At 39.7% G+C, this 20,884-nt stretch overlaps 1 protein-coding gene across 12 annotated transcripts in view; it reads left to right on the top strand.

Moving 5' to 3' along the window:
- Positions 1 to 20,884, top strand: part of LOC124720406 (eukaryotic translation initiation factor 4 gamma 1-like) — a 662,434-nt gene that overhangs the window by 421,439 nt on the left and 220,111 nt on the right. For all 12 annotated transcript variants that reach the window (XM_047245746.1, XM_047245748.1, XM_047245747.1 and 9 more), the window contains 2 exons: positions 9,901 to 9,956; positions 14,474 to 14,581. In XM_047245746.1, the coding sequence (XP_047101702.1) occupies positions 9,901 to 9,956; positions 14,474 to 14,581 (164 nt within the window). The remainder of the gene's footprint in view (positions 1 to 9,900; positions 9,957 to 14,473; positions 14,582 to 20,884) is intronic.

Here is a 20,884-nt window from a genome sequence, read left to right on the forward strand (position 1 = left end):
ATCTACGGAGTGTTCTATATCGTCGCGTTGCTCTTTTATGGCACACACATTGGTCTACGCTTTCCGATAATAAATTACGGGACGTAAAACTTCTTCCCTGTGCTTGGACCTCTTCCTCTCAGCCTCATCACCGGGAGACTGTAATTTTAACTAGACTCCGGATTGGGCACTGTCATCGGCATCTTTTAAGTGGCGATCCTCCCCCTATTTGTCCTCACTAAATTCATATGATCCAACCAGGATACAGGGGAAAGTAGCACAGTCATAGTCATTATTTGTATTCATTCATTAGTAGAGGGGCATTCTGTTCTAAAAGGGCGAATGACCTTTAAGACCATGCTGCACAAATTTTAACACTAAAAGGTTACTGTACTCAAACAAATGTTATATAATTAAAAACTATGTTGAAAAGCTAATCCAATCACAGTAGAATGTTTTTAAACCTTGTTAAAGAACAAGAGTGGCAGGATGTTTATAGTTCCGGTAACTTTTCTCATGCTCTATGAAAGTTGCTTTCGATTAGAATGTTCTAAACAGGATAGCAGCAGTAAAAGGCAGCCTTGATGGCTGACTAATGGGATAAGGATATTGTGTAGAACAAAGTGGGAAATGTTATATATAAATACAAAGATGAGGTGACTTACCGAACAAAAACGCTGGCAGGTCCATAGACACACAAACAAACACAAACATACACACAAAATTCAAGCTTTCGCAACAAATTGTTGCCTCTTTCCTGATGAGGCAACAATTTGTTGCGAAAGCTTGAATTTTGTGTGTATGTTTGTGTTTGTTTGTGTGTCTATGGACCTGCCAGCGTTTTTGTTCGGTAAGTCACCTCATCTTTGTATTTATATATAATTTTTCCCACGTGGAATGTTTCCTTCCATTATATTGATATCATTAAAGTGGGAAATGTGTTAGATTAGTCACAATTCAACTACAGTAGCCCATTGCAGTACTGAAAGGTCCTTAAAAATGTTATTAGGAAGGTAAAGAGTATGTAGTGTGCCAATAGAATAGCTAATTAACAGGACACAGTTAAAACCGTATGGACAGTTGGGAAGGAAGTGTCTGGTCAGCAGCACAAGGTCAATGATATAAAGTCAGTACGTAGTAAAAATATTTCTGTTACTAGTCAGTCAGATATGTGTACAGTATTTAACAATTATTTTCTGAGCATTGTTGGTGAATGAAGTAAAAACTTAGTTTCCACAGGGACTCATATAACTCGCAAAATGCGGGAGATTGTCAGTAATTAAATCTCAGAAGATTAAGGTCTCTCATGGTTATGATGGCGTACCTAGTAGAATATTAAAATACTGTGCTGCACATGTTAGACCTGTACTTAGTCATACTTGTAACTTTTCCTTTAATAGTCCTTTAATAGTAATCAGTTTCCTGAACCATTGAAGTACTAAGTAGTAAAGCCACTTTAAACAATATCAGCTTATACCTAAGAATTAGCAGCTTTTACTCAGTTGATAATGGGCAGAAATACAATCTGCATTTGGATTCCAGTTCCTTAACTTTTGTGCAGAAAAGTGTATAGTATACTGCTGCATCCATTTTTAATAAGCTACCACAAGAATTCAAGAATCTTAAACAGTAGTCCATGGTCTTTCAAATAGAAGGTGAGGAGTTTTATCTTCTTTCCTGTCTTTTTCTTTTCTTCTTCTATTCTGTTGAGGGTTCCTGTGGAAAAATTAAGCTGATTCCTGTGTTACATTGTTGATTGCATTTATGTAAACTTGTGGCTTGTTTTCTTTTGGGTTCATAAACATTTTCTTTTTTATGTTGTAATTTCATGTACTGACACATTCCATTACCTTGGAGATTTGCTCTTCGGTTTGGTCCTATGGAACTGGATGTGTAAAACAAAAATAAAAATAAATAAATCATTGACTGTAAATTTAAAAAAGGGAAAAAATGGACATGTATAGATAACATCATTACATCTATATGTTAGGTAATTAACATTATCATGTATTATATAAATCAAATCAAACATCACAGAGAAGTAAATACAGTCATGAGTTGACCAGTTCAGCTTTTCTTTACACTCATATGTTACAAAGACTGATAAAAATAAATATAACTGTAAAAAAATGTAAGGTAAAAGTCTGTGGTGCAAGCCTGTGAAATGGCTGTTCGTCTACCTGTGGGTAGAACACAACATTTCTGTACTGTGGCACTAGGAAAGGGAGGGAGGTGGGCCTGTCACCTCAGCCACCTTTTACCTGGAGCAAGATTCTTGTTATTCATTTGTTAGCAAGCCGATTGGACCCAGGAGTGTCATGGCGGGAGTGGAACGAGGAAAAATCTCTGCATGTATTTGGGTGTGAACCTTGTAATTCGGATACCAGAGTGTAGTGCTCTGACCCATAGGCCACTCCTGCGTCCGAATATAACTGTCGAAGGAAACGCCAGTTGAGAAAACTAATACACTAATTTATGTGACAAAATTGTCAAACCATTGTTTATCTTCAGGAGACAAAATCTGTAGAATTTGGCAAAATATCACAGAAGTGATTTGTATACTAACTAGCTTTGGAACTAATCTCCTCTTGGGAGAAAGGAGGTAGATAGATTTGCGGAGGTTAATAAGGAACCTCTCTCTGTTCCATCAGCAAGGAAGAAATTATTAGTGCTGAAGATTATATAGTCTCTCCCTTTTACTTCAGCCTCTTTCAGCAGCACTACATATTTTGTCTTCTGAATGTAGTGGCAAGTAAATGGAACTTAAATTTGTTCACATTGTATGGCAACTGGATTGTCCAATTAAATTTTATCACCTTTAATCACATTTATTTGTGACAGTCTTTTTGTTGTGCCTATCAGGAACTCAGCGTCTCAGCTATATGGCGAGTAGCAGCTATCCTTTTCATGATATTTTTACATTCTAGCACAGATTTTCATTGTTAAATTTCTGTTTAAGTATTTAATGGCACGGAATGAGTGTGGTGAAGGATGGTTTTATATTGTTGTTCAGTTCCAAACCATTGTGTATTTATACCCCAACAACACGGACATTATTTCAGAACGTAACGTCGCTGGCACATCCAGTGTAGTTTTCTCGCTTAACTTAAATTTGTAGGTAACTGGTAAACAATAGAAAGTCTGCTTGAAATGTCAAGAATATTATGGAAAGGATAGATTGCTACTTCTGCTAGTTAACTACTGATGTATAGGTCCTAAGCATGCCAGAAGTTGCATCATTCGTTGCAACTGCATGCTTTGAAACAAAAAATCTGTTGGATCTCACCAAACATGTTCGTGATTTGTGACCTTAGCAGTCATTGGCGACAGTTCTCTGCTGCATGTGTTGCGTAAATCTCACAGTTTCTTCACAAAATGGATGCATGTAAAATAGCAGCATTAACTGTGTTAAAAATTGTCAAAGAACAGTAGAGAAAATTTCGAAGAAGGTACTTAACTCGTCGATGGCTTGAACAGTGAATTGGTGATCCAGGAACACTAATCAGTGCATTACAATGATTTGTGGTACATAATAGTAGAAGTTATTAGATTTCATAATGGTGTTATTAGATAACATAATGCCATTCAATGTTTTGAGGTACATTCTAGGAGAAGTTATTAGGTAACTAAATTCTATAATTTTTTGCGTTTTCATTTTGGATTGAGTGTAGTCAAGGTACAGTGTCTAATGTCCATTTGCATGTGCACAGTATCCATATTCTCTATGTTGCAGTGACTAACATCACTCTGAAGTAACACACATCACATAGATTTAGAAATAGCTTAGTTTCATAATTTCATTTGAATGGAAGAAGAGAGCTTTTCAGAGCTGCTCAGCATTATTAAAAAGATATTTTCTAGTAAGGTACAGAAATGAAATAGTCCATAAAACCAAGAGATAGGGTTGAGAGTTTGATAAAAGCAAGAACTTCCAGTGTATAACTTAGCATGACTGCCAGTCTGTCAGAAAGTAAGCAAAGATTTGTAGCTACTGGGGAAATATTCCAGTCATTGACCTTTGCAACAAGAATTGAGGCAAGTACATCATTTGTAATAAGTAACATAAAGTACTGCAGATAATACTTCAAATAAATTAATATGAAAGACCCACAATCTTCTACGAAAGGAAAAGCGGTGAGCGGGGGAAAAAAAAGCAGACGGGCTATGTTTATCTCAGTTCATGACGCTATCAACTACGCTATGGGTTCAACACGGCAAGTGGACCTCCGCATATAATTACACAGTACCCACAAATGTCGTCATTTGATACTCAGCTATGACAAATTGTACCAAAGTGGCACATTTTTACTAGATCATAATTGCGCTGTAGCATTAAAATGGTATACTTTCATATGACACGAGTTTTAATGCTAAAAACATCAGATACAGGCTAGACTTTAACTCAGAGATGTAGTTTTGCATCATTTTATTAGAACATATCATAAATAAGATGATATATTTTTGAGGTGTTCTCAATATGCTGATGTTTGAAGTATTGTATATTCGTGCCCACCAAATACAAAGTTTAATTTCGTACAATATTGCTGATTCTAAGTACTGATTGTACCATAAAAATAATGTTGTATCTCATTGGCCACTTTCTTCTCCACGAGGCAAAGATCTGATCTGTTAGATCGTTCATTTCGTGCAGTGGAGTGGAACCTGTAATTCCTCGCACACACATCACCAGCTCCTTGCGCATGTGCATTTTCACATCCTGTAAGAGTATAGCTTAAGGCTGCGGTCACATTTACACGATAAATACCGTATTTACTCGAATCTAAGCCCCACCTGAAAAACGAGACTCGAAATCAAGGAAAAAAATTTTCCGAATCTAAGCCGCACCTGAAATTTGAGACTTGAAATTCTAGGGAGAGAAAAGTTTTAGGCCGCACCTCCAAATCGAAACAAAGTTGATCCATTGTAATATGAGATACAATTTAGATCGAATGAATGACGATACAGCTACAGTAGTTTGGTTCGAGTCGTAAGCTTAGCAGTTAAGATTTACCAGGTAGCTTTTGCTATGCGTCAGGCGCTCCATCCGCATTTGTATGGGTACCCTTCCTTTTTCACGTGCTTCGTCTGGTTTGAATTGATTGCTTATTTTTCTTTGATCTGATACGTGCCGTTCTCTTTGTTATAGGTGTTTACGTCACTCTAAGCTGAAATGCATTACTGTACTGTGTCATGCATTGTTTGTCGCATTCTGATAGTGTGTGTTTACGACCTGTTGCCGCTCGCGGCAGTGCTTGCTTTTGTGCGCGCTACCGCCGCTTACGATAAAAAAAAGAGAGGAATTGTCTCATTATCGAAACAATGGCAACGGACTGCTATTTGTTTATATTTACACTGCTACTTTCTATGATAATGATCAACAAGAACCAAATCGTAGACTGTGTATGATAGATGATGTTCTGAACGAGAGTTTAGCGAAAATTTTTCACCGTTTGAAAATCCTTGCAGACGCCTTTTTTGTACATTACATTGTGCACAGAAATTAGTCATCTTAGATTTAAAAATCAAGTCAATTGCCGTGCTTCATTTCTGACTGTATCACTATTAGGCATGAGAATAATACGAATACAAACATGACATGATATGTATATTCTTCCGCGTTTGCTGTTGTCTCACACTAGTTTTGTAGTTTATTAGGCAGACAGGATTTAAATGAGAGAGCAGCAAACACGAAAGAATACATGGCAAAATGTTTATATTCGTATTATTCTTATGGTGAAGAGAATACTGTGTGTGATTCACAAAAGTTCCTATTAGCAACCATCTCTTCTCGCAGGTAGGAAAAAATTCAGAATGTAGAGTTGGTCATGTTGACAAACATCCCAAACAGTCTTGCCAGTCGGATTTTCATAGTAGGCGACATTGAAATGCTGCTGCATTCAAAGATGAACAATGCGGAATTTGTATTTACTTCGTTGGATAATGTATGAAAATGCAGCAGTCGAAACTCGGGGCGGAGGAAAAAAAGCTCGTCTTCCACCTTGTGAATGAGATGTCTCAAAAAATTAGCAGCAATCTGTATTCCTTTCTCGGTTATTGAAGTAAGCAGACAAGTTTTACAAATATGATATTTCAAAAGAAATGTTCAATTACGTATGTGTATTATCACAAACACACACAGCTTAAAATAAATTGGTCCATATAGCCATAAGTCATTAAACCTGCAGTGATTTTCAGTGTATGTGTGAAATACAGGTGTAAGTTTTAGAGTAAGATACTCTGAATGCCTCAAGCACCTAAAAGTGGAAGCACGTACTAAACATCCGCATACCAAATTGTATAATGAATACCACCGTAATGGGATAGAGATGCCAATAAGCAGTAATTAGAATACATAAATAGCCACACTGCACAAAAGCCCACTACAGTAGCTTTGAGCATCAAAACTGACATACCACTCACCTGAAATTTTAATTGTTTGAAGTTATATTATCAAGTATTTTGTTCAGTCCACAATATTCTGGAAGGGCCGACGGTGTGTTTGCGTCACAGTTTATAGAGCGAGAAATTTCTCCTGAGAATGTGTGTAAAAATCAGCATATTCTTGCATCAGCATTTCTTACAGTAGAGCTCCTGTGAATATTGAAATGTTGCATGTGTGAAAGTTTGGCAGAGATATTGGGGGAAATAGGGCCAACAGCCTTGCTGCAGTGTTAACATGGTTCGCGTGAGATCACCAAAGTTAAGTGTTGTCGGGTCTTCAGAGACCTGTTCGGACGGAGTTTAGTTTTTTATTTTATTTATTTTTTTATTATTTTGGAAGCAGACCATCTGTTTACCATTAGTGCTTATTTACATGATTCAAGAAACAGATGAATATACATTTTGAAATTGACATCTGGGGTGCAGATTACCTATTTTTACATGGCCATAGGGTTCAATGTTGTTGTTGTATTGAGAACAGTTTTTATTTTTTGCCTGATTTCCTGCACTTTTTGTAGCCTAGTATTTAAAGCACCTTACATTTCATTTGGTGCTGTATTAAATTTGCTTCTGTTGCAGCAGTATTTGCTGCTGATGCTAAGAACATGCTGCTTCTGTTCAGTGTTTGACGAGAACAATTATATGGTCATGGCACAAAGATGGCATATTCTGCCTTCCTCCATAAGTGATTTGTTTGGAGTGGTGCAGAATCTATGAAATGCACAAGTGCAGATACTTTCCATTCTGTTTGAAAGCTCACATTTTGAGTGTGTCCAGTTTCTATTGGCAGAATTCATTTATCAGTATGTCAGCTTTCAAGACAAGACCCTCACTTGGAGGGAGGTGGGGGCAGCAAATTTAGACTGTCTGTGGGACTTGGTGGCCTCTTGTTGTTCACTGAAAGCAACATGCAATTTAAAGGTGGGACATGTTAAGATACGCATTATTTCAAAGTTACGTTACTGCTGTAACAATATTTTACATCAGACACAGCTAATGATTTCCTATTTCCCACTATATATGCAGCTTTGTTTTGGCAAAAAAAAAAAAGAATGAAATACATACTGCAATAGTGTTGTACTTATTCTAATAATGAGTGTCTTACAAAAGAGAATCGCAAAGAATTTCTCAGCTGTTATTGTGTATTACCTGTGGAGTGCACACAAGTTCAGTCCTTTAGGTTTTGTGTGTGTGTGTGTGTGTGTGTGTGTATGGGATCACCTGGTAGTCTAGAGTTGCAGCATAGTACCCTGGAAACGTCTTCTCACATAATTATTCAAAACATTTGGCAGCTGAGGATGTTTGCGTTAGTGTTCATAGGCTGCCACTGTGACACACGACTGTGGGGATTGCCGATCCTTACCGGTGTAGTGAGGATCGTACTTCAACCCTGTCGTGGACCAGGATTGGTCTCTTAGCTCATTTCGGAATAAGAAAAGGTATCGAGTAGCACACAACAAAAAGATAAGCATTTGGTAACAATTGTGACAGTTCTGTGCCGAGGCTGACACTGTTGTAATTGTGGTTGTCACTCTGTACAGAATGTGAATGTAATGGATATTAATGAAGTGTCGAGTAATATTAGTAGGAATCACAAATATTTTGTCAGCTAGTGCCCACATGAGAGATACAAATATGCAGTAATTGGTTAAGTATGGAGGGAACAGCAGAAGAATGCTCCTATTGGCGTGTAAAAAGTCTAATTAGTCTATTGCTTTCATTTGCTGTATCTGTCTGCTCCCTCTTAACTGTTTTTTCTCTCTCTCTCTCTCTCTCTCTCTCTCTCACACACACACACACACACACACACACACACACACACACACACACACACACACACACACACACACACACACACACATTCGGCCCAACTCGTTGTCATTATCTATTTGTGGCTCTACAGCCATTCGTCTCTTCCCGCTGTTGTCTTTTTTTCATTATCGATAGCCCTCTCCTCCTTGTCATTGTCATACTCTCTGCCTCTCATTATCATTTGCTCTCACCCATTTCCACTTTCTCTTTCTCATTGCCTAGCACAGCTCTTAACCGTCAACTATGTTCTTCTGTCACTTTGTCGATCTTCTGATTGTCTCCTTCACTCTTTTTATATATCACAACCACTGCCTACTATATTCCAGTATTTATTACTGTTTTAAGTCATTCTCACTGCCTCTGTCTTTCTCTGCATAAATAAAGTGAATATGTTTGCGTACCAAAATGTTTGGAAATAGTTTTGAAGGTGCTGAAGAAGATAAAGTGAGTCAGCTGGTACCCCACTGTCTAGTTAGTCTTCTTAAACTAAAGCATGTTGGACTTTTTTGTGCTCCGATAGCAGCATTTTTCTGCTGTTTCCTTTCTTTTCCCTGGTTCATCAGGGCATTCAGTTATGTGAAACAAACTTTGAATCAGTAAAATTTTGATATTTTACACATGCGAAATTGAAATAATGCAAAATTAATTTCATACCTCAGACTGGATTTTAAAATGCATAAAAATTTTGCATGTGCTTCAGTACAACACAGGGTTCTTATATTCCTGCTGATAACACAGAAATTAACGGTGTATTTCTACATTATTTGTCAATAAACTACCTTTTCTCTCACACTGTCTATGACATGGGTATTTTACATGTTCAAGTAGAGCAACTTTGAACATCTGTGTATCTTGGAAAGGGGAGAAGATATCGAGGAAAATTTTTGGTGCTGTTAAAGATTAGGATCTTTGGTATATATTGTAAAGGTTACAGCCATTTGCTGTACACAGCCAACTTGGAATCCACGGCTCTGTGTTATTACCTAAAAACCATGTTTTTGAGTTGTTTCTCAATAATAGATAAGTTTTTTTGAAAGCTGGAAGATTGCACTCTAGATAAATACCTAGAGACTACGCTAATAAACAGTTACAATTTGTGAACTGAAAATTGGTTTTTCACATGTATCTCGAATATCCCACGGAACCTAATATGAAGTTAAGAAATGATCGCTCTACTGTGTTGCATAACAGTACCTTTTTTATTTCGGTCAGCGAGTTCGTTCAGGTACAGCTTAAGTGGGACATGTACTGTAGTATGAGTGATGAGCAGTACTGGTAATGATATGAATTCAGTTCATGCTTTTAGAAGTCTTGACCATTACTAGTGAGCCAGTAAGCTTTGCACAGTGGTATTGCTTGTATGTTTTTAATTGGGTTAACAACAACATTCTTCATTACTTTATGTTTGACCACTTTAAGAAATCAAAAGTGGTAAAGTATAACAAATTCTTTATACTCCTGAGCTATTTATAATAATTCTGCCCTCCACTAGATTTTTAATATCTTGAACCACATGGTCACTGACTGGTTTTGTTAATGGAATAAGTGAAAAATATTGGTTATTGTCACCTACTTATATATAGTTGATTTGATGTGAGAAGTCAAGCTTGTTAGGTTGCTTTTGTTGTGTGCTATTCTACCTGATTGTTTGGTTTCTTTCTGTTGCAGCTGGCCAACTTTCAGGCTTTCAAGTGCAGAATGCGACTAGACAAAACCAGTCACAGGTCAGTATACACTTTGTAGATCATACAGGACTTTTCAACTGTTATGCTAACGTTTCAGCACAGCGCCAACAATAGAAAGCACTGTCCTTTGAATTATTTGGACCAATTCTATCAAACTGCGTGGTGGTTTAGTCAAGAGCATATCATCTTTGATAGAATCGTAAAAGATAGACTAAGATTAACATCTGAGGTGACAGGTGTATTTCTTCTCGGAATTGAGTGATCTAAAATTCTACTTGGGGAGTTGGAAATAAATTTCCCCTGTCGACTGTGGTCAGAGTTGTGTGTGAAAGGAAAAAAAAAAGAGAGAGAATGAGACATGTAAGATAAGACATTACTTTATTTTTCTACATAATTTCCAAGTATATAGGCATTTGTCATACCACTTATAAGCTTAAAAAAGCCATCCAGTAAAAAATCAGGGCATTGCATACGGAAGAAGCTTTGAACGGCTTGTTTGACGTCAGCATTGCTACCAAAGCGCCTTCCTTCGAGAGTCCTCTTCAAAGCAGGAAACAGATTGAAGTTCCTTGGTGCGAGATCCGGACTGTGAGGCGGATGGTGTAGGTGCTTCCAACCAAGAGTTGCAATATGGTTTTGCGTCGCCGGCGCCGTGTGTGGTATCGCATTGTCATCCATCCGCAGAATGCCACATCTGAGAACGCCAGGCAGCTTTTTCCAAATCGCCAATTTTGACAGTGGCGCAGTACCGCACGGCATTGCTGGTTGCATCCTCCAGAAAGTGCAGCAGCAAAACTACTTTGGTGTCACAGACAACGGTGAGTAGCACTTTGCCTGCAGACGGAGTGCTTTTGAACGTCTTTCAGACAGGTGATGATGGATGTTTGCTTTCCACGGATGTGGCATTTGATTCGGGGTTGTAATGGTGGACCCACATTTTATCTCCCGTCACAATCCGAAACAGAAGGTCATTGCCAGATTCGTGGTAACACACAAGCTGTTCCAGGCTGAACGCCATGCATTGTTCCGTGTGTGTCGGGGTCAATTGGCAGGGCACCCATCGTGCTGCCACCTTCCTGTATCGAAGAATGTCGTGGATGATCTTGGGAGCTCGCTCATATCCGATTTCCAAGTTCTGCCGCTACTCGATCAATGGTGATAGCGCCAGTTCACTTTAATCGTGTCATCCACCTTCTTGACATACGCATCTGTAGTGGCCGTGCACGTCCATCCAGGTCTCGGTATGTCCTGCACTTGCTGACGTCCATCGCTGAATTGCTGGCACCATCTCCGCACAATTTGCCTCAACATCACACCTGACCCCCACACCTCAACAAGGTGGTTATGAATTTCTGTGCCTGATACTCCACATGCCCATTAATAGCAGATAACAGCTCTTACTTCCGCCTTTGACCACGACTCCAAAACGCACCTTCTTTCCGTAGCTCTGGGAAAAGACTGAGCGGCTGTCCTCCGCTTTGTGCAGGCACTGCGACAGCGCTATCCGCTCGATCGCGGTTGGCCTCTACCCAGTGGTGTATCAGTGTCTTGCATGTGCACTTTCACTTGCCGTGTCGTCTTTCACCCTTATCACACAACTCTCCCACAGTCGACAGGGGAAACTTATTTTCCAACTCACCCTCGTGATTCTGATATTTCTGTTATATTGGATGTCTGGATTGAAATAGTGCAGTTCAATTATGTTGGAAAACAAACTCGTCAATTTATTTCTGTAACTCTGGTATAAGCTGTAGGAATTTGAGTATATTTTTCTACAACTATAGTCGAAAAGGCTTAAGATTGTCCCTGACAACTCGCATCTCTGTTGCCAGCTTTCAACTGTGAAGTGCTAATGGCTGGAGGGGATAACAGTAGTTGTCTACAGAGCTGTGACAGCACTCGGATGTTGAGATACAGGTTTACAAAATTGTGTTGCATTATTGGTAGAGGTCGATACGTGAAGCTGCCTCTCCCAGTCTGCTGCAACTGTGAGGGATCTACCTATACAGACTCGACTACAAAATTTTTCAAAGTTTTCACTTCATTTTGTAACCAGCTTTGATACATAAAATTTTAAGTTTAAATAGTAGTTTTGTAATTCATTTTTTGGCTGAGTTTTTGGCCAAGTGCAGTTTTCTTTCTTGGTAAATCAGCGACAGGAATATACATGCTGTATGTTAGAAATGTTTGTTTAGAATGCTTTTTGGCTTTTTCACAGCAATCTTTAAGATTGAAATCAGTGCCCTCTATTTTATCAACTGAAATACTTACTCTCCTTAATAGTGACAATCTTTAGTCTCATATTAAATTGTTTGTACATTATTTTTACGATATTTCATCAAATCGATACAGTGCACAGAACCATTTTTTTTGCTAGTCTAATCTACTTACTGTGCTTCTGTAGTCAGTAATCTCATTACAGAGCTTGTTGTAGGTATTTGCCAATAGGTTTTCACAAACCAAAATATGTTATAAGTCACATGACAGGAAGTCCTATTAGACAGAACAGAAATGATTTTACTGGTGTTAGTACGAATTAATTCAAAATACGGCAGTCAGCCACGTTGTCCATTTTTATTTTTGACAGCATTTCACAAGTTGGTGCTGTCCCGCATAAAATAATTTCTTCAATCAACCTGTAAAATAAAATTAGTAGAAAACCAATTATAGTAGTTTAGCAGTATTAAAGTTACAAACATTATGTACTATTTCTTTCATGAAGAATTTCTTGAGAAACATTTTGAAAAATATAAAACAGTAATTTGGCTTTTGCTCATTCTTGAAGTGATTAAATGAAGGGAAACAAAGAAATGAGAGCAGTTGACAGCTGAGTATAGTCGTCGAACAAAAGTTGCTGGTTACGACTTGTTAGGCAAATTGGGATCATTGTATGTACTGTTTAGTTAGCAAGGTCTTTGCAATTCACGTCTCTGGAATTCTTTCCATACAGTAAACACTACAATACTTGACAAAAAATGTGAAGCACCCAGAAGGAGAGGGAAACGAAATGAAAATTCGCTGTGTGAGGGTTACGGTATGTTATTTTGGTGATGTAATCGGAGTAAAATTTACACACCATTTACCAGAGTGAGGCAACTTATCAGTATGACATAGCATCCCCTTTGGCCTGGATGCGTGCATCGATTCAGTTGGGAACAGTCATGGAGGAATATCATTTCCGAGGTGAGGTGATCCACAGCTGTCATTACTGGTTCTCGATAACCTGGCTACCGGCACTGGTACGGAGTTGACATCCGAGCCGGTTTTGCGCTTCTTATCGGGGATGAGCTCGAGGATGTCACTGGCTGTGCAAGTTCCTCGACATTGTGCAGACGGTCGGAGACACAAGTGGCACGTGTTTTCTCTGTCGAAAAGTGCTGCCACACTACTGTAGCTCGACAGGGGGCACGAGGACACGGAATGTGTGTGACGTGCCGCTGTGCTGTCGGATTCTCGGTTCGGTACCGGCCTCGACGTGAAGTTATATGCGACTGCTCTCCCCACCGGATGCCGGGATTAACACCCCCATCCAGAATGTTGGAAGAGTATAACCTCTCCCCAGGTTTCTGCCGTACTTGCCGACAGTGGTCATTTGGGGCTGTGCAGAACAGCTATTTGTCACCACGTACAGTGCAGTGGTATTAGTTGACAGTGCTTGCTTCCCAGTCACGGCTCCATTCCTACTACTGCCATTTGTTGTGATGTTACTGGCAGCCTGTGCAGCTGACACTGGTTCCCTAGTCCTGTTGCTGTGGTTAGTTTCTGATTAATGGTGTGGGATTATTCGGGAAGTCCGTTACTTGTTCTCAGATGGCATCTGTAACCTTCACAGTGATGGTTCATTACTGTCGACACCCCTTATATGCTCTAAAGGGCCTAGTGACACCACTAAACGTGAATGACACTAATGCAGTGTGACTGCTTTCTATTTGTTACAGTGTGTTTCATCTGTAATCAAAGTTATGTTCATATCGGACTGTGTGTTCTGGCTGCTTCACTGTTTTGTCAGGACTTAATATTAGGCAATTTCTAGTCCCACTCGTGCTGACCTGTTTTGTCGTGTGAAGTATCGTTCTGATTTTCTTCGGTGGAAGTGTGCCTTTCGTTCCTTGTTCACTTGTACCATGGCCCGTAACACCGAATGGCCCAGTCTGTTTGCTGATCAGTGTGATTTTTTGTGTACTGTTTGTTTCTGAGCAAATCTGTGTGTGTATGATGCAGTGCTAAATAATAATACAGTAAGTAATATTTTTATCAGCAGATTGAACTTTGTGCAGATGCTTTAGACTCTTTTCAAAACCCAAACTAAATCATTTTGTGTTTAGAAGTCTTGTCACATATTGAGGAACTGAAGAATGTCCACTTCAGCTCACCTAGCAGTAACGGTATTTGGGCTGGGAACGTGAACTTGATGATTTCTGTCCCTCACGCTATAACAGTGTGCCTGTTTGTTCCAGCTATTTACGATGCCACTTTATGCTAAATCAAATGTTCCCAAAACTGTAATTTCAACAAACTTGCGGCCAGATATTTAACTTAATTTTTGGTGTTTGCAGCCGACATACTTCAATGCGAGAGCACCAGCAACTCGGATGACTAATCGCGGGCCACCTGTTGTCAGCATGGCTGCGAACGTGCCCGGACAACAGATGTTCCCACAACACGTGAGTATCTGAGTTTCATCCTGGCAAATGGCTCAAAATGTTATAGTGTTGAGCTAACAGAGGAGAAAGGTGTTACTGGAATACAAGAATTTGCGGTTGAAAATAAGGCAAGCTGTAAACTTAGAATTTGTTTCACTGAGGGCTGTCGAAAGACTACTTGGTAAATGAAGCACTCTACAGTCTCTTGCACAATAGTGAGTGTAGTAAGGAACTCTTCCATGACACGTGAAAAATACTTTTTTGACTGCCAGGATGACAATAACACTGCTACACTGTTGTTGGACAGGTTTGTTATACTACAGAAACTAATATTTTTTGTTGTGGATTCTGTATAACTAATGTTAGTATCTTAAATTAGAAATGATTCAGATGTGAGGGAATTTACAGTCTGTGCTTTCACTTAAAATTATTTGGAAATAAACAAATTTGTCTAAGACCGTTAGTAAGTTCTATTTAGTTTAACAATAACAACATATGTAGTTGAATCTGATACATTCCTGCAAATAGTAGTGGTGGTTTAGAAGAAAAAAAAAGTATATAGTTGGCTTAAAAATGTGCAGTCCATCAATGGAGTTGAGTTCCCAAAGCATTTGTAAATGTGTGGTGCACACTTGTGCAATAGCAGATGCAGGCATTAATACATAGTTTTAATACCTCACTGAGAAATGATGAGTTCGCACAGATGATCCCTGTGATTCCAAACTGTTATAAGGGACGTAATACTGATCTCAGTTGGTCAAGGTATTAATTCTGTGTTAGTGTGCTGTCCTTCGAACATGTTTTACTGCTACCTACCATCTGATCAAGCAAAGTTGTTGGACCATTGTGTTTGGTACACAAGTACGCTTTGTCTGGTGCAAATTAAATCTTCAGTAGCAGTACTGCTTTTGAGCTATTATGGTGCTTACATAAGTCGTAAAAAAGGTCAAATCATTGCCGTTCAGTTGAATAGGTTGTATGAAAGCTTTAGTGCCAGAATCCTTTAGGGTCCTAAACAGCGTATTTTGAGATGATTATCTTCTGTGGTCATATGCTCCACGTAAGGAGTTAAAGGGATTAATAAATAATAAAAATAATCTTTTGTGGATGATATCAAGTCTCCCTGGAACTTGATTGCCAAGAGATCAAAGTGACTGATTTTTACATTAGGAAAATGCCATTATGGCAAATATTTCATCTACCGGAGGTTAACTATTGTCCGGAGCTGACTACATATGGTGATCTGCCTGTATGACAACATGGGTTGTTGTTGTTCTGAGACAACCAGCCATTGCCTCTGAACAGTACATATTGCTGTAAAATGTGTTCATACCCTTCCAAGTTCAGAGTTTCTTTAGGTTTGGTAAGAGGACTGTACCCTAACCATGAAAAACACACCCTTATCCTGTAACGTGGCCTTCCCCTTACTTCAGCTTTGGTACTACACCTTAGGGCAGGTAACATTCTCCAGGTGTTTACCAAACCTGAGTCATTCCACAAGATTGCCACAGGGTATGGCAAGAATCACCAGTCCAAATAATTAAGTTTCCACTTATTCAATATCCATCGGCGTCACTCTTTACACTATCGCAAGTGTCGCTTACCATTGACTACAGAAATGTGTGACTTCCGAGCAGTTGCTCCACCATTGCACCCCATTGTGCTATTTGGGTTATTGGTAGCACTGTGTAGCTCACCAGTTAGTCTTCATACAATTGTTTACAACCCCTTTGGAATGGTCAGTGGTCCCTGCCCATCCAGTACACATAGGTCTGCCTGGTCTCAATTTAGGCTGTGCTTCTTCCTCGTGGTCTCGCGGTAGCATCCTTGCTTGCCGAGCACGGGGTCCAGGGTTCGATTCCCGGCGGGGTCAGGGTTTTTCACCTGCCTCGAGATGATTTGGTGTTGTCGTCTTCATGATAATCATTACAGTCGGAGGAAGGTAATGGCAAACCACCTCCACTAGTACCTTGCGTAGTACAGCGGTGTAGGTCTCCTGCTTGGTCCGCTATACTTTGTTATGGAGTGTGGGACATCATCATCATCATCATCATCAGTCCGCAGCTCAAGGTCTTGGGGTAGCATTCTAGCTTGCCGAGCACGAGGTCCAGGGTTTGATTCCTGGGGGGGGGTTCAGGGATTTTCCCTGCCTCGAGATGACTGGGTGGTGGTGTGTCGTCGTCATCGTCATCATCATCATTCATCCCCATTACGGTCGGAGGAAGGCAATGGCAAACCACTTTTGCTAGCACCTTGCCTAGTCGGCGGTGCGGGTCTTGTGCACCGTTCCCTATGCTCCTTGGAGTATGGGACTTCATCATCATCATCTTTATCATCATCATCATCATCTTCCTTCAAGTTTCCACTTTACAGTCACATCACCAACAGGGAACCTTGGGAGCTTGTTCGAAGTCGCAGAGCTTACTTGATCGACCCAGTTACTGCTTTCCTATTGACAACACAGTACTCCAGCCTCCTTTTATTCTGGCCATTCTGCCTCTGGTGACATCTAGTTGTCAATTCTACATTACATAGGCCTCAGTGCATATTGAATAGAACTGAGCACAGGAAAGCACTGCTGTGATGAAACCAACCAATGGATTGAGCGCAGGTTGAAGTATGGGGAAATCGCAGTTGGTCCAGGCGATGGGATAGCCACATCTTCAGAAGAAAATGTTTCCATTTTATTATTGTGCGAAGAAAATGTTCCTGTTTCATTTTTGTACTGAAGTTTCGAAGCTAAACCACTGAGAAACCAGGGCATGATTTACTTTGTGTATTATTGTGCAGAACAGGTCTACACACACACACACACACACACACACACACACACACACACGTGGCACATTCTTCATAAGGTACTGTAAGTGTGCCTCTGAACTACAAAATGCACACCCTTTTGTTGCCTTCATACACACATGTGGAGCTTTCCTTACCGTTTTAGCTTGTAGAATATTTGGTTTGTAACAACTGTCTGTAGTGTTTGGATTGCTGTTCTGACTGAAAGTGCAGTGCCACACAAGCCGTTCTAGGATAGTAACTATAAAATTCCTTCATATGTGGACTTTGCTGAAGATATTGCTAACATTTCAAATACCCACATGAGAAAACTATAGCTTCATGCTCTTTAATGATTGTAAGTGTGGTGTCACCGCCAGACACCACACTTGCTAGGTGGTAGCCTTTAAATCGGTCGTGGTCCGTTAGTATACGTCGGACCCGCGTGTCGCCACTGTCAGTGATTGCAGACCGAGCGCCGCCACACGGCAGGTCTAGAGTCTTCCTAGCACTCGCCCCAGTTGTACAGCCGACTTTGCTAGCGATGGTTCACTGACAAAATACGCTCTCATTTGCCGAGACGATAGTTAGCCTAGCCTTCAGCTACGTCATTTGCTACGACCTAGCAAGGCTTCATTATCAACTGCTATTTATCTTGTGATGCATGTACCGTCAGACCGATGTTCACCGATTATGGATTAAAGTTAAGTATTCCAGAAGCTACGTACCTTTTTTGCTAGTCTCTATTCCTTTAACTGTTCCAGACCTCACGCCAGTCTGCGTGAGCTTAAACGCGTGCCTTTCGGCTTACCTGTCATTGTGGATTGGCTGTCTTGCCAGTCCACAACAGTAAGTGTTCTGGGTTGCTGATTTCTGATCGTTTGGTGGTTCATCCAGAAGCTAATGTAGTGTTGCTAGGTGGGTCAGCAGTGTGCAGATTCCACAACTCCACACTTGTGAAGGAGTTAAAACTGTAGTAATGAGTTATAGAACACACAATATGATTTTGAGGAATGTAAGGAACGGTTTGTCAATGTAAATTATTTGTGCGTAAAAGAGACCTCCAGGCAAATATTAGAGATTGAGTCATCAACAGATGTGCGAGGAAGAATGAAAACTTCTCTGATGGTGCTGTGCGCACGTGCCTGTGTGTGTGCTTGCATGTGTTTGTGCGTGTATAGGTGCATGCTTCTGTGTGTGGGTGAGGGGGGTGGGGTGCACATGTAAAGGCGTCTCTCTTTATTCATAAAATGTAATTTCAGACACACACCATAAATGAAAATTCAACTGCTCTGAAATGTATGATCACAGACTAGAAACTTCATAGACAACAGTAGAGCGCGTACAAAGCACTAGACACAGTAGTAATTTAGAAGGCAGGAAATCTGTACTGCAGACCACCAAACGTTGTAGATTGCCGCTAGAGATTAGTAAGCTACCAGTTGATATAGCTCCCTTTTGATATGGGTTGTTTGCTGTTGTCAGTCTTCTATTAACTGCTGAAAGTCCGTTATGTGGTTTTTGTTACAATTACAAACTTTCTTATTTGTAGTTACAACTACAAGGATGAGTCAAATGAAAGAGGAATATCGAATAAGTATTAACGGTTTACTGTTTAAAAAGTAATTGTCGTAAATGTTAATAAATTTATACCACAGTGAGATGCGACAGTCAGTGTTTTCATGGTAAAATAATTGTGGCTATCTAGGGAAACATGGTTGTTCCCAAGTGTGCATCTCTTCGTCCAAAGCAAGGGCTCCAAAAATATGGAAATCTCATAGGGGGAGATCGGAACTGTATGGAGGGGAGGATAAGTGAGGTTTTCCCAGTGAAGCATCTACATCCATACTCTGCAAACCAGCGTGAAGTGAATGGCAGAGGGTATGTCCCATTGTACCAGTTACTAGGGTGTCTTCCCTATTTGTTCACGTACCGAATGTGGGAAGAATGGTTGTTTGAATGCCTTTGTACGTGCAGTAATTATTCTAATATTATCCTCAAGATTCCTGTGTGAGTGATACATAGGGGTTGCAGTGTTGTTCTAGAGTAATCATTTAAAGCTGTTTCTTGAAACTTTATTAATAGCCTTTCTCGGGATAGTTCATGTCTATCACCAAGATGTACCAGTTCAGTTTTATCAGTACCAGCTTGACCCACAATTGAGCCTGTGTAATCATTGCATTTCATCCACCCAGTTATTCGTTCGATTTGTCCAATTCTAACAGTGACTCATTGATATTATAGTCTTATGATGTTATGTTTTTTATCGTTTTCTGACATATACGGTTTTACATTTTTGAACAGTTAATTCAATGCATCACTTTGAAATGTTGTCAAGATCTTACTGAATATTTACTCAGTTTCTTTCAGATATTACTTCATTGTAGATAACTAAATCATTTGCAAAAGTCTGAGGTTATTAACAATATTGTTTGCACGGTCATTAATATACAATATGAACAGAAGGATCTCAACACTGGGGCCACCCAAAGTTATTTCTACATCTGGCAATGTCTTTTCATCTCTACTAAAAAGTCCTCAACTCAAGAGGGGAGGCCGCCAATTGTGAAATTCAGATTTGATTCATACTGCGCATAATAAAAGCTCATGGCCAGAGGTGTAATGTGGCAAAGCACCAAGATGCACTTCTCAGCCGTTGTCGAGAAAATCGACAGTTAAAAGAAACCGTTGCGGTGAAATACTCACTACGATTAATAATTTTCTACAGCGTCGTGGCGCAGCGGTAAGCGCTCGGGTTCATAATCCGAAGGTTGCCGGATCGAATCTCATGCCATGCAACCTTTTTTTTTAAATTCTAGAGGGAAACATTCCACGCAGGAAAAATATATCTAAAAACAAAGATGATGTGACTTACCATATGAAAGCGCTGGCAGGTCAATAGACACACAAACAAACACAATCATACACACTTGTTTCTTTACAGTGACTGTAGACCGTGTGGAGGTTCCCTCTTTCAAATTCCTCATTGAGATATGACATTATTGATTTTTTTATTTAGGTTGCTGAACGTCCATATCTTTCTACTTGTTTTAATTTTCCTTTGTATTTTGGTAATCATTGTTGCCACAATAGCATCATGGTCACTGATACCAGTTTTGATGTGGACATTCTTGAATTTGTAGCCATTGGATCCTGTAGGTTTCCATCACGAGTGGGGTTCCAAACTATCTGTTCTAGGTAGTTCTCAAAGAAGACATTTAGCAACATTTTACATGAATCTCGTATGCCCAGAATATGGATTATTGACGATAGGATTTGTTGACAATTATTTATAACCCAGTTCATTTAATGCGGCAAAGTTTTGAGGTTTCCTTGCTGGAGTATGTGCTGTTTGTATGACACCTCTTTACATAGCTGCAACTCTATGGAATGCATGCTGAACACCACATTCGTATCGGCAGAAATGTGCCCAGAATGCTTTCTTTGGAGGGACACAAGAATTTGTATTTCATATACCTCGTTTCTTTACGTACCCACACATCCCTAGCCATACGCAACTTCTATTGGAATGCATATATAAAAAAA

Source organism: Schistocerca piceifrons, chromosome 11 (assembly GCF_021461385.2).
Source record: "Schistocerca piceifrons isolate TAMUIC-IGC-003096 chromosome 11, iqSchPice1.1, whole genome shotgun sequence".
Taxonomy (NCBI): Eukaryota; Metazoa; Arthropoda; class Insecta; order Orthoptera; family Acrididae; genus Schistocerca; species Schistocerca piceifrons.